Source organism: Ictalurus punctatus, chromosome 18 (assembly GCF_001660625.3).
Source record: "Ictalurus punctatus breed USDA103 chromosome 18, Coco_2.0, whole genome shotgun sequence".
NCBI lineage: Eukaryota > Metazoa > Chordata > Actinopteri > Siluriformes > Ictaluridae > Ictalurus > Ictalurus punctatus.
The window spans coordinates 12,732,919-12,746,573 of NC_030433.2; the positions used below are offsets into that span (position 1 = coordinate 12,732,919).

Genomic DNA, 13,655 nt, shown 5'->3' on the forward strand with positions numbered 1-13,655 from the left:
GGACGTACAACGAGCTAGAGTAAACCAGCATGAATGGCCTTCGGGACCAATATCACATCCTCCACATGGGACAGAAATTCACTTTCACCTGCCAACTTTCCACACATCACTGCAGTTTTATATTCCTTCACTCTAAACATCAGCAATTGCAAACTGTATTTCCTTACATGTAAAGAATGACAGTTAAGTGATATTACTTATCCCACAGAGCTGTTGAATGCTCCAGATATACTTCTGGCTGCAAGGTTTATATTAATGCCCTTCTTCTAATACGTTATTGTTTCCATAATAAAAGATTACAGAACACAGGGACTTGTATGGCGGATGCTCCACGTCCGTCTAATTTCTGTACCGTTTATCCTACACAGGGTCGTGGGGAAGCTTGGAGCCTATCACAGGGATCTCAGGGTGCAATGCAGCGGACACCCTGGACAGGGTTCCAACCCATCAGAAGGCACAATAGCACACACATTCACAAACCCATTCACATACGGACAATTTGGAAATGCCAAACAGCCTACAGTGGTGGAGGAAACTGGAGTACCCAGAGGAAACCCTAGAAGCACAGGGAGAACATTCCAGCTCTGTGCACACACAGGGCGGAGGCAGGATTCAAAACCCCAAACCCCGGAGTCACGAGGTAAACATGCTAAGCTACCATGCCCCCAGATGCTCCACATAAATACGTTAAAAACATGTAATCATTGATATGGTGAGGCTTTCTGCATTTAGATGTTTATTTAGTATTTTTAGAAGGAGTCTCTGGTGTCAGTGTATTGTAACAGTCAGAGGTAAAGCTGTAACACACAAAGGTCTTTAAGATAGAGGAGTTTACGCATTGCGGTTTCTTGGTAACATGACAAGCTGCATTTTGGGTCTTTTTAAGTGAGAAAAAAAAGACAGGCTGGTGAGGGAATGACTGCTATAATTGTAGCTGGTATAATGTAAGTGATAACAGGAACTAACTTGTTTCGCCCACTTTAATAGGAACACCAGTATACCTATTGGTTCATGCAATTATCCAATCAGCACAATGCATATAATCATGCCGCAGTGAAACTAGACTAGCTGGCCAGGTTTGGAGAGCCTGTGCCGACTGCAACCTCCGATTCTTGTTCTTGAATGACAGGAGTGAAACCTTATGTTGTGTTCTGCTCTTGTTGCCTCAAGGTCTAATGTGTTGTGTGTTCTGAGATGCCTTACTGCTCAACACGGCTGTAAAGAGTTGTTAATTGACTTGACTAGACAAAGCTTTCCCATCTGGTCATTATCCTTTTTGACCTCTCTTAGCAACAAGGTGTCTCCGACCACAGAACTACCAGTCACTGGATGTGTTTTTGTTTCTTTGTTTTCTCACACCATTCTTTGTTAACTCTAGAGACTGTTTTGTGTGAAAATCCAAAGAGATCAGCATTTTCTAAAATACTCAATCCAGCCAATCTGGCACAATTTCCCCCATTCTGATGGTTGATATGAACACAAGCTCTTGACCTATTGCAGGAAATTTTGGGCCACTTCAGCCTGCACTGGCCCTGCTAGCTCACAAACTTAAACTATGAACTTAATTAAACAATCTGACTTGTATTTTTAGAGAAATAACATAGTAGAACTCATGGAGACTGGATTCAGAGGAAGCAGGTTTATTCAGGAATCAGCAGTCAGCAAGACAGCAGAATGAACCCAGCTGGGCCCAGCTAGGCCCAAGGCTACACACTTCACTCAAAGTGAAACATGCAACAAAAACAATCGTTTACAATGTGTCTTATATACAATTAAAGCATCCATGTACCTCTAGTGTGTGCCCTTATCACAATTCTGCACACCTTATTCACTTACATCTTTCTGATGGGCCCCTGAGTATTTTAGTGAAACTGTTGCCTGCATCTGCTCTTCTCCTTTTGCTGAGTCACGAGTGCATGTGGTCCTTATCTATTCCTAATCGATGGCCTTGGTCTTTTTTCTCTATTGTGTTCTGGGCGGGTGCTTTATATGTTTCATTTTTAATGTCTTTTAAAGTTATCCTTGCATCTAAATGTATGATCCAAAACCATCTACCCTGGTTCTTCTAGGCAGAACCCTGGATCTCCCATTAAGAAGAAAAAGATAAATACTTTTTCCCAAACATACTTTACTGTGCCTTTCATAAAGAAAAGATATGCATATATCATATGGTGCACAGACCCCCAGTAGCCCTCTGCTTCTAAATACGCCCAAGTTACCCAGATGCCCTGGACAAAAAAATCTATGTTTCCCACAAGAACTTATGTAAAACCCATGATTGTTAAAAAGTAATTCTTTTATGTGTTTTTATTAAACTACACAAAGTTTTCAAAACTCTCTCTCTCTCTCTCTCTCTCTCTCTCTCTCTCTCTCTCTCTCTCTGTGTGTGTGTGTGAGTGTGTAGGCATGTTTGTTTTACATACACACGGACTTTTCTTATCTATTCTTGCAGGCTCACTTCACTCGGGTCCTCACGACACAAGATTTTTCTCAGTAATTTTAACATGTAAGAGGAGGATTTAAGTCCTATATTTTTATTCTAATATTTCTACGTAATTTAATCTAATAATTTTCCAACTTTGTATCTGCAGGAGTTTATGCATTGCACGGTTGATTGACTGATAGTTACATGAATGAGCAGGGATCCAGGTGTTGCTATTAAAGTGTCCTGTGAGTGTATATGAACAACAATTTTATGATTTTGATATATGTGCAATTTAGATAATAAATTGTAAAAAGTTACAAAATAAATGTGAGGTTTGTAAGACTTTTATAAGGGCTGCCTCTTGTACTTGTCACTAGACATAATTTAAAGAGGGAGGTGGCAGGGGAAATCTGAAATAGCCCTAAGGAAAAGGGAGGTGTCGATGTCCCAAACTTAAGGAAGTCTCACTGCGACATAGACTCAGTAGTGCTATGACTGGAGGTGGATTTTGGATACTGTAGCTGTGTTACACCTGAGTGTTAGAAGTACCTCAGCTTGAATCATCTACCACAGCGTAACCATGTATAACACCGGCTACAAAAGTGGCTATTCAGAAGCCAAACTGGGATGGTCAGCCAAGAAAATGCACAGACCAGAGGAGAAAGGTTGTGGTTACTACATGAAGATGATCTTCTTCTTTTCCTCGCTGATCCAGTCTCTCATCATTGTCAGTCTGGTGCTCTTTCTGGTTTATGGACAGCCGGAGCAGACGATAGAGGAGAAGAGAGTCCAGGATTTGGAGAAAAGTTATAATAAACTAAGTATGGAGAAAACAGCTCTTCAAGACAAAGAGAAGAACCTCACCAAGCAACTGAATCTCACTCTTACAGCCAAGACGGCTGTTGAAAAAGATTTGAAGATATTACGTGACCTGGCAAAAAATTCATCCATTAATATAAATTTGTTGCAAACCAAATTGGTAAGAATTCATTACTTAGTCATGAGTCCTTAATATTATTCAGTGTATTAATCAGAGGACATGCTAATCTGAATTATTATTATTTATTCTCCACTTTTAATCCATCATGTCAGATTATGCATGAAATATTACCCCAACAAATGTAATATTAATTTATCTTTAATCAAATTTGTGGTAGAAATGCTTTGCTTTCTGTAAAAAAATTTTTTTTACAGCATATTTATGACTGTATGTGTTTTAAATTTGGCAGAACCTGTGTGAGACAGACAAAAGGACAGTTGTGAATACCATTTGTCCACCCAGCACTTATGCAGAGAGTGAGCCATCTTCATTCTTCATTAATATTCTGTAAATGAATATATTTAAATGAATGACTTACATTTTCATGTCACAAAGTGAGCCAAACCCCAGTTTAACTGGATGTAATCTAGATGTCCAAATCTAAAAAAGATGCTTCATAGTGAATTTTGTTTTTTTCGTAGGATGTGCATTTATGCTTCAGAGATCTGATGAAATAGTGAAACTTGTCAAGGTGAACTTCACCGAACAAATGGCTACAATGAAACGTAACCTCGAAAACAGCAACAAAGAAAAACTGCAGTATCATCTGCAAGTGATTGAACTGCGGCGGAACAAAAACTCCCTTGAAGAAACGCTTAAAAATTATGAGAAATCATGTAAGGAGGATTTCGTCAATTCCTTACAGGGAATCCCCAACGTCACCAGGGAGTTCCTTAAAAAAGTCGATGAATTGTTCATGAAGCACGAATCCTTCCAGCTGACGTGTGACAAACAAAGCACGAAACTTGAAGACATCCGTGTAAATTGCAGCAGCCTGTCAAGAGAGGTGGAGAACAAGCTTCAGACATATCTGGACAAAGTCGGGAGTCAGGTCTCGTCCATTCTAGGTGCGAATGCCAAATACCAAACACAAAACAAACTACTGACAGAAGATGCCGCTTGGTGCAAGAGGAATCTCAGTGCCACTGTGGAGGAGAACCAAAAGGTTCTCAAGCAAACTCAGTTGAAGTATGACGAAGAAACGGAGAAGCTCCTGCTGAAGGTCAGACACCTGAGTGTAAATAGCGAACTTCAAGAGAATCTACTGTCTGTGAAGGAAATCGACATTAAAATGCTTAACGAGAACGTCAAGAACCTCAATGCGTCTTTGACCATTTGTAAGGTGGGCTTACACCAAGAAATATCATATTATACTTCATAATGCTTCATGTAACAGTAAATAATTTCAAACTGTTCATTGTTTCCTTACAGACAACACAAAAATTTGCTGGAAGGTCCACCGCTTTCCAATGGCCAAGTTCACAGATGAATGGACTTGGTACCATTGGGCAAAATTCATTAGGACTAGCCAATGCAGGTTCAAGCGGTACTAGTCAACTTGGTCGAGCAGGTTTGGTTGGATCGACAGGGTTTAACAGTGCAGGATCAAGTGGAACATCCTTGATCAAAACATCCGCATTTGGAGCAGGAACCAGAGTAAGCGACCAACAGTCGTTAAGTAAGAATTTTTTTTTTTAATTTTCAGTTTTGCACCTTGTGTTGTAACAAATTGTGGTGGAAGTATGACACTTTTAATGCTTCTGTTTGTTTGTTTTTTTGTCCCAGCACAAATCACTCAGCACTTGCGAGAGCTTCAACGATATGCAAAAACAGACTGAAGGGACCAGAGACCAGTGCAAAGATCAAACTTGTATATGGAATATAATAATAGTTTATACCACAGTGCTGCTGACATCTCCAATCAGAATTTTCAGGAGGTGATGAATACTTTTCTATAATAGCAGCTCTGACAGTAGTGCCAACTACCAATCAAATAACAGCTTTATATTAATGCTTTGTCGTTTATATAATAAGAACTCATATTGTAAAGGGGGCACTCCACATAATCTAAGTCATAATCTCGAGTCTGATGGAAAGCATATAATCATTGATATGGTGAAGTTTTATTAATGTTTACATAACATTTGTGGAAGAAGTCTCAGGTTTTCAATGCTTTGTAACAGTAAATCTTCCTCCACGGGAGAGTCTTCAGAACAGACCAAGCAAACAGACAACACTTTCTGGTTTCTTGAGAACAAGTTGAGGGCTTTTTGTCTTTTTAACTACAAGAAAAAGAAAAGATGAGATGCTGGTAGGGTAACAACTGTTTATAGCTATGTTAATGTACATAATAACCAGGAACTAACAAGTTCAATAACATGACTATATAAGTTTAAAATGCTCTACATGTTGTTCAATAATAGATTAAACACTTTTAGACATACTGTTATAGGAAAATAATCAACTTCAGGGTAGTAACAGCATTACACCCAGTCACACACTGTTTTGTTTTTATTCCTTACTTAAATAATGGCTTATAATGTGCATATTTTAATGCATTATCTACAGATGTGCTATTATTCTTATGATGTTAAAAATTGTATTTGACTTGCATGACAGGAAGAATGGAATCCTTTCAATATAAAGTTATAAAACCTTTAAGTTAGACTACTTGTGATCTTGTACTTATTTGGCAGGGTTCATGTATTTCTTCATGTATGACAAAAAAATACAACAATAATAAAAGCACAAATGAAAACGCATTTTTCTCTGTGTCACGAAAAGCATGGATGTTTACACGTTATATGACGCATTTCACATCAAATTGTCGGTTATTGTAAGAAACAGATCAATGGAGAGCACATGGCAAGAATCCCATCTTATGTACGTCAAAGGAATGTGGCAGTAAACAACTGAGTTTAGTTTGTGATTCACTTTAAGGGACTTTACCTAATCTAAATCAATGGTCCACCCCAGCAGAGATGAATGTTTGTCTGCCAGACTGTTTATGGCCCAGAATAGGAAGGGTGGATGAAACAGTGACTCACCCATGCTACAAAAGTCAGGTGCATGCTATCAGTATTATTAAAGGGTTACCCATCTCTCTTAACACCCCTAAAATAACTCTGGCCAACCACAGCCTATTGTGATTTATTTTTTTTTTTTTACGTCAATTGGAATTTTTTTAAAACAAAACTCTCTCCAACCAACGGAAATCCATTTCGAGCCAAAGTTGACCTATCATTCAGCCATGTTGGCAGCAAGGTTAGATAATGTGCTTGAATACATCCGCATGGATGCACTCCTTCAAATAAGAGCCCGCAAACAATGAAAACAGGTCGAGAATGAAGAATAAAATAAACACACCTTCAATTTTGGCAGTTCATTCAGGATATACCCACTGAGAGGACACACTGTCTTTCCAAAAGACAATGTTCGTCATGTCCACAGAGAGACATTGGCACTGATAAGCTGCATTACTTGTGCAGAATGTAAAACAATTAGGACAGTTTCCCATGCTGACTTGCTTCCTGTGAGAAGCAATGCCAAAAGCATCGCAATAAAAAAAACCCCAGAAAAGCTTAAGCAGAGCAGAAACAAGGCGCCAATTAATAAATAATGCAGTTGCATAATGGAAGCCACAGTTCTGCTAAAAGGATATCCTTTGTTTAGCATAAGTGACTTCCACTTAGGCCTGCTTACTCTGAGAGATGCTCGTAAAGTTAGCATCTGTGACATCTGAACAATAAGTCCTTGGCAAAATCTTTTGTTTATTTACTGGCATTATAGATTTCAGCAGGCAGAAAATGTGCAGTCCTTGTCATGTGTTCAAGCTTGAGGATGTAACACAAGAAACTGATTTTCTTTATTCATTTAATATTAAAAATGAATGAAGGTTTTACTTAAAGTGCAAGTTACATCAAATGTCATGTTTTGACATGCACCATTAGACTGCAGGTCTATATATTGTTCAGGTTTCAAATGAAAATTGTATTTTGGAAGCTCAACCAAGCCAGAGCCTGAAAACCTGAAAAAAAAATTAATATGTCTAACATATCTTCTCCCCCTTTTACAGGAAGGGATTGGTGCTTATTATTACAACCTCCTTCCTAGTCTAATTGGTTATGAAACTTGGTCCACTGTTATTCATGTTCTCTCATGATCCCCTCAACGCTAATTGCACTTCCTATGTCGTGGGGCCATCAGGACCCCACGGTGAAGACATTAAGAGGTCAAAACCTTTTGTTCATCTCCAAAAATAATGACAGAAAACAATTTATAAATAAACTCATGTAAATATCTCCTTAATTCATATAGATATCTTTGTCACTGGTACAATTAAGCTGCTGCTACTACTACTATTACTACTATTATCCATTTTTTACCCATAAATGCAATGTTGTGCAGCTGATTTTTTAGCTGTGAGTCTACAGTGAATTAAGGTTGATCAGTATGCTGCAAATTTCAAAAACTCAGGAACTCGGAAAGATTAAGACACACAAGTGGTTTTGATTGACGCTTGAGCTTAGATTTGATGTAAATCTGCACTAGGAACTTGGACATATCTAAAAAAGAAATGCAATTTAAAAAATTTGGTCACGTAATGGCAAATTGACATTCTTTACAGTTTCAGGAGAAATTAAGATTCAAGTCGGGGGCATGGTGGCTTAGTGGTTTGCACATTTGCCTTGTACCTCTGGGGTTGGGGGTTCGAATCTCGTCTCCTGCCTCGCCCCATGCTTTGGGGGTTTACTCCATGTACTCCAGTTTCCTCCCACAGTCCAAAGCTAACTGGCAGAGTGGCATTTCCAAACTGTTCATAGTGTGTGATTTTGTCCCCCACCTTGTGCCCAAGTTCCCTGGGATAGGCTCCAGGCTCCCTATGAAGGATAAGTGGTACGGAAAGTGGATGGATAATAAACCACTCATGCTCTAAAACCCAAAGCATTAATCAAAGTATATACACTAATGGTTTAATAGGAAGCCCTGTATTTATGCATGCAATTATCCAATCAGACAATCACGTGTCAGCAGCGCAATGCATAAAATAATGAAAAGTTTGTTGGAAAAGAGCTTTTCCAATCTTCAGCTGTCCCGTTTCAGTGAGTCCTATTCTTGGCTTAAATGATCTGCTATTTTGGCCCATCTGCCTCAAGGTTCGACATATGTGTCTTTTGAGATGCTTTTCTGCTCAACACAGTTGTAAAGAATAGTTATTTTAGTCATAGTAGCTTTCTTTTCAGCTTCGACCTGTCTGGATGTACTCCTCTGACCTCTCTCATGAACAAGGCATTTCTGCCTGTAGACCTGCCGCTCACTGGATATTTTTTCTCCTATTCTATGTAAACTCTAGAGATTGTTGTGCTTGAACATTCAAGGAAATCAGTCTGTCCAGCATCAACAACCATGTCACAATCAAAGTCACCGAGAACACATTTTCTTACGCTGTTATGATGTTTGTGAACATGAAAGGAAGCTCTTGACCTGTATCTGAATGATTTTATGCATTTAGCTGCTGCAATATGATTGGCTGATCAGAAAATTGAATGTATGAATGTAATAAGAAATAAAGTGGATGGTGAGTATATACTATAGTCTAATCCAGGTGAAAACTGTGAGCCAGTCAAGTCCACATTAATCAGAGTAATGGAAGTAAAAGTAATGGATCAAACACCTTTAAAGACTTTAGATGGCATTTATGAAGGAGAATAGGCAAGAAGTTTGAAAGGTTTGAAAAGGATATAGTAGGTACCAAGATGTGCATTGATGTGTGCCAAGAATTACAATGCTGCTTAAAGGTCAGCAGCTCGGTGTGTCTGTGAAATGGTCCACCGCCCAGCAGTCCTTTAGCCAACGCCTGGTCAGTGCTAAAAATGATGCATCGATGAAAGAGGTGAAAGGAGACTGACACAATATGCGGAAATGAAGAGACAGTCAACATCAGTGCCAAAAGATCAACAAAAAAAGGCAAAGCTCATAACACTTTATCATGAACGGGGTTTGGTAGCAGACAGCCTTACAAAGGTTTGTTTTTTTTTTACCCAAAAAGATAAAGAGAAAAAGAAATAGATATTTTATAGATATCTCCACCTCAAATAATTTCCTGTACATATTTATTCCTCATTCAATAGACTAGCACTGCTATAAGTTTAACCTTTTATAAATTTTTCAATCAATTTGATCAATGTTTTGAGTTCTACGTACACCATCTGAAAATTACTTGAGAATTTTACTCCAATCACATTTTGGAGACAGGAAGTCCTCTGCAGCCTGCGTCCATGGCTGCCCGCGAGGGCGGATCTTCTCAACAACCTCCGAGAGGAAAAAGCCATAATCATCAGTCTCATGAGGCAAGAACAGACGGAAATAGTGGAAAAAGGAAAAATATGGTCGCAACACCTCCACAAACAATATCAGTGACAGAAATAAAATTTGTAAACGTCATAAGGAAAAGAGACTGGCACTTGTTTTTTTTTTTTGTTGTTGTTGTATTTAATAATGGGCATAGAAGCAGATTACACCTTTGGTTTTAGCTCACTAATGTAACCTATGATCCAAGTGCTCAAAGATCCTCACTTTCTCAAGATAAAACATCATTTTCACACCATGCATCTCTGGAAAGTCCACTGAATTGAAATAGCTCATGTGACACACCACATGCCTGAGATGCCGTCTCTTCATGAAGAGTGTGAAGCACAAATGGAGTAAAAATAGATACTGGGGGCTATCTATCAGGCAGACTCTGGAAAAAAATGTTGCATTAACACCTACACAAGGGAATATTGTGATACTGCATAAAAAAAAATGTTTTACAGTACTTTAAAAATATTGTTTGCCTGCCCAACTCACTATAACTACACTGTACCGTGAATGTAATCATAACATAATTTTGTAAAGTTCAAATAAGCTTTAGAGATCTTTATTGGAAAGGGTTTAAACAATGTTTTTCATGCTTGTTCAATGACCCATAAACAATTATTGCACATGCACCTGTGGAACAGTCCTTAAGACACGAACAGTTTACAGGCGGTTGGCAATTAAGGTCAGAGTTACAATAACTTAGGACACTAAAGAGACCTTTCTAATGACTCTGAAAAACACCAGAAGAAAGATGTCTAGGGTTCCTGCTCACCTGTGTGAACATGCCATAGGCCTGCTCCAGGGATGGATGAGGACTGTAGGTGTGGCCAGAGCAATAAACTGCAATCTCTGTAATGTAAGACACCTAAGACAGTGCTACAGGGAGACAGGAGGGATAGCTGATCGTCCTTGCAGTGAAAAATTACATGTAACCATGTGTCCTCCGAAGACATGATCGAGAACTTGCTATTGCCTTGGTGGAAGAGTGGAGTAACATCTCACAGCAAGAACTGACAAATCTGGTGCAGTCCAAGAGGATGAGATGCACTGTAGTACTTAAAGACATTGACCCCCCCACATTTGTTGAGTGATTTTATATTAAAGGGGACCCTTTATGCAAAATTCACTTTTAAGTGGTGTTTGAACATAAATCTGTGGGCACAACCACCCAACAATGGTAAAAATCCACCAGCTCCTTTTTTAATATTCCCAATAAATCGTAAAGTGTCTCAAAATGAGTTGTTTTCATTTTCACCCTAACGTGATGTCATGTTAGAACAAGCCTCGCCCAGGGACTCTGCCCTATTAGCATAGCTCCTCCCTGAGTGAGCTGCACACAGTCCGCCATGGAGCAGCTACAGCAAGAAGAACAATTAGCTTACCGTAATTTCCGGACTATAAGCCGCTACTTTTTTCACACACTTTGAACACTGCGGCTTAAACAATGACGCGGCTAATTTATGGATTTTTACGAGCTAACGCGCTTCATCCCGCCAAAACATTTAGCCTCGTCACATCGGACCAATGAAATTACCGAACAGGTCACAGTGGATTCAGTGGTTCAAATTAAATCAAACGCACTCACACTAAATTCTTCAGATCAGTCATTTTGTGCTTCATGCACACCCCCTCATTACGGAACACACACGAAGAAATGCATATGATGCAGCTTTCAAGTTAAAGGCGATCGATCTGGCTGTCGAAGAAGGAAATAGCAAGCGAAGAGCAACTTTTGCTCCAGTCTGCCAGTGGATCCTAACAGCGTCGAGCAGTGTCATAAAATCTACCATCACCAGCGGGTTTCGAAAGGCTGGACTGCTGCGTGATGAAGAGGACAGCACAAGCTCAAGGGCGAATTTGCCTCGAGACGAAAGTGACATTGAGGGCGACAACGAAAGAGAGACTGAGGAAGTGTGTGACGAAGTACCGGTAATTCTGAGGCTGTTCAATTCCGACACTGAAGAAGGCGTCTTTAGTGGTTTTAGTGCGCAGGAGGAAGATGAAGATAGCGATCAATGACTTTTCCTGGTAGGCAACTGTATTTTTTAATTTTTTAACCAGCCGTGTTACAGGCACTGTTCGGAAAAAAACATTTACGGTACATATTTAATTAAAAGTTAAAAAAAAATCTTTGTGTAACATCTTTCTGTGTAAATATCTCATGTTACAACGTGGACACCTGCGGCTTATAGACGAGTGCGGCCTATATATGTACAAAATTTTTTTCATTTTAAAGTTAGTGGGTGCGGCTTATATTCAGGTGCGCTCAATAGTCCGAAAATTACGGTAGTAAGTTTTGTAAGTGTTCTGTTGTTGGCTGTAAGAATGAACATAAGAGTCTTCATGTACTCCTGGCATCAGAGACAATGGAGATGCAGTGGAGAAGTTTTATTTAAGGAAATGTGCCCCACAAATACCTTAAATCATTTTACACCAGACTGTTTTGTGAATGCTCATTTGCATTTAAAGAGACACACATGATAACAGCATGTTTTGCTTCCACTCAAAAAGGGGCATTTTCAGCATGGCATAATAAATAACCCAAGAGGTATTTTGAGCTGAAACTTCACAAGCACATTCTGGGGACACCCGAGACTTATATTACATCTTGTAAAAAGGCTTAAATACAAATATTTACATACGTAAATGTGTTCAATGTGAGAGGAAGTTTCTTTTTTGCTGAGTATATACACAGGTGCATCTCAAAAAATTTGAATATCGTGGAAAAGTTTATTTTTTACTCATAATTTAATTAAAAAAGCGGAATTTTCATATATTCTAGATTCATTACACAAAGTGAAATATTTCAAGCCTTTTTTTTGTTTTAATTTTGATGATTATGGCTTATAGCTCATGGAAATAAAAAATTCAGTATATCAAAATATTAAAATAAAGAATATATAATACAGAAATGTTGACCTGATAAGAACTCTAATCAGTGAATTAACTCAAAACACCTGCAAAGGTTTCCTGAGCCTTTAATCTCTCAGTCTGGTTCAGTACACACAACCACAATCATGGGGGAGGTGAAAGTAGAGTTTGCATTTCATTTGGAAATCAAGGTCCCAGAGTCTGGAGGAAGAGTGGAGAGGCACAGAATCCAAGTTGCTTTTAGTCCAGTGTGAAGTTTCCACAGTCAGTGATGATTTGAGGTGACATGTCATCTGCTGGTGTTGCTCCAATGTGTTTTCTCAAGTCGAGAGTCAATGCAGCATGTACCAGGAGATGTTAAGGGCACTTCATGCTTCCACCTGCTGACGAGCTTTATGGAGATGCTGATTTCCTTTTCCAGCAGGACTTGGAACCTGCCCACAGTGCCAAAACTACTAGTAACTGGTTAGCTGACCATGGTATTACTGTGCTTGATGGGTCAGCCAACTCGCCTGACCTGAACCCCATAGAGAATCTATGAGAGACACCAGACCCAACAATACAGACGAGCTGAAGACCGCTATCAAAGCAACCTGGGCTTCCAGAACACCTCAGCAGAGTCACAGGCTGATTGCCTCCATGCCACGCAACATTGATACAGTAATTCTTTCATAAGGATTCCCAACCAAGTATTGAGAGCATAGTCGAGACTTCTGTTTTCATTCTTATTCTCAATTCTTTATTTGAATATTTTGAGATACTGGATTTTTGATTTCCATGAGCTGTAAGCTGTAATCTGTAATCAAGATTTTTTTTTTTTTTTTTTTTAAAAAAGGCCTGAAATATTTCACTTTATGTGTAATGAATCTAGATTATATGAAAGTCCCACTTTTTAAATTAAATTACAGAAGAAAAAAAACTGAGGCATAGATGTGACATAATTAATTGCTGTTAACAATATTGTAGTTCATGGAAATGGTGACATTATGGTAGTATTTATGTACATTTATACATGCAGGCTCTTATAATAATAAACTGTAATGAATCCTGTAATATGTTTTCAAGTCTTATAACCTTCTAACCAGCAACAAACCTAGTGCCTTCTAAAACAGTCATCAAGATCAGCCAATGGTCCTCTCTTTCCATTTGGATTTTAAAGAAATGTTAAAAAGCAAGCAG

General features: G+C 38.8%; 1 protein-coding gene across 2 annotated transcripts; it reads left to right on the forward strand.

Annotated features, from left to right (window-relative positions):
* The first annotated feature begins 2,872 nt into the window (after positions 1 to 2,872).
* On the forward strand, positions 2,873 to 6,007 carry plvapa (plasmalemma vesicle associated protein a). Of its 2 annotated transcripts, none has more exons than XM_017493552.3 (5): positions 2,873 to 3,404; positions 3,655 to 3,721; positions 3,887 to 4,587; positions 4,677 to 4,901; positions 5,031 to 6,007. In XM_017493552.3, the coding sequence occupies exons 1-5, from the start codon at positions 3,006 to 3,008 to the stop codon at positions 5,184 to 5,186; spliced, it is 1,548 nt and encodes a 515-aa protein (XP_017349041.1). In that variant the 5' UTR covers positions 2,873 to 3,005; the 3' UTR covers positions 5,187 to 6,007. The 2 variants fall into 2 exon arrangements, with proteins under 2 accessions (XP_017349041.1, XP_017349042.1); XM_017493553.3 differs by having other exon boundaries at positions 2,875 to 3,404; positions 4,677 to 4,923.
* The last annotated feature ends 7,648 nt before the right edge of the window (positions 6,008 to 13,655 follow it).

What these genes read in the sequence shown, in the direction of transcription:
- plvapa (XM_017493552.3), top strand. Translation starts at nt 3,006, where the DNA reads ATGTATAACACCGGCTACAAAAGTGGCTATTCAGAAGCCAAACTGGGA. An exon ending in ATTTGTTGCAAACCAAATTG is followed by an intron (nt 3,405 to 3,654) that starts GTAAGAATTCAT and finishes TAAATTTGGCAG; the next exon opens with AACCTGTGTGAGACAGACAA. An exon ending in ACCCAGCACTTATGCAGAGA is followed by an intron (nt 3,722 to 3,886) that starts GTGAGCCATCTT and finishes TTTTTTTCGTAG; the next exon opens with GATGTGCATTTATGCTTCAG.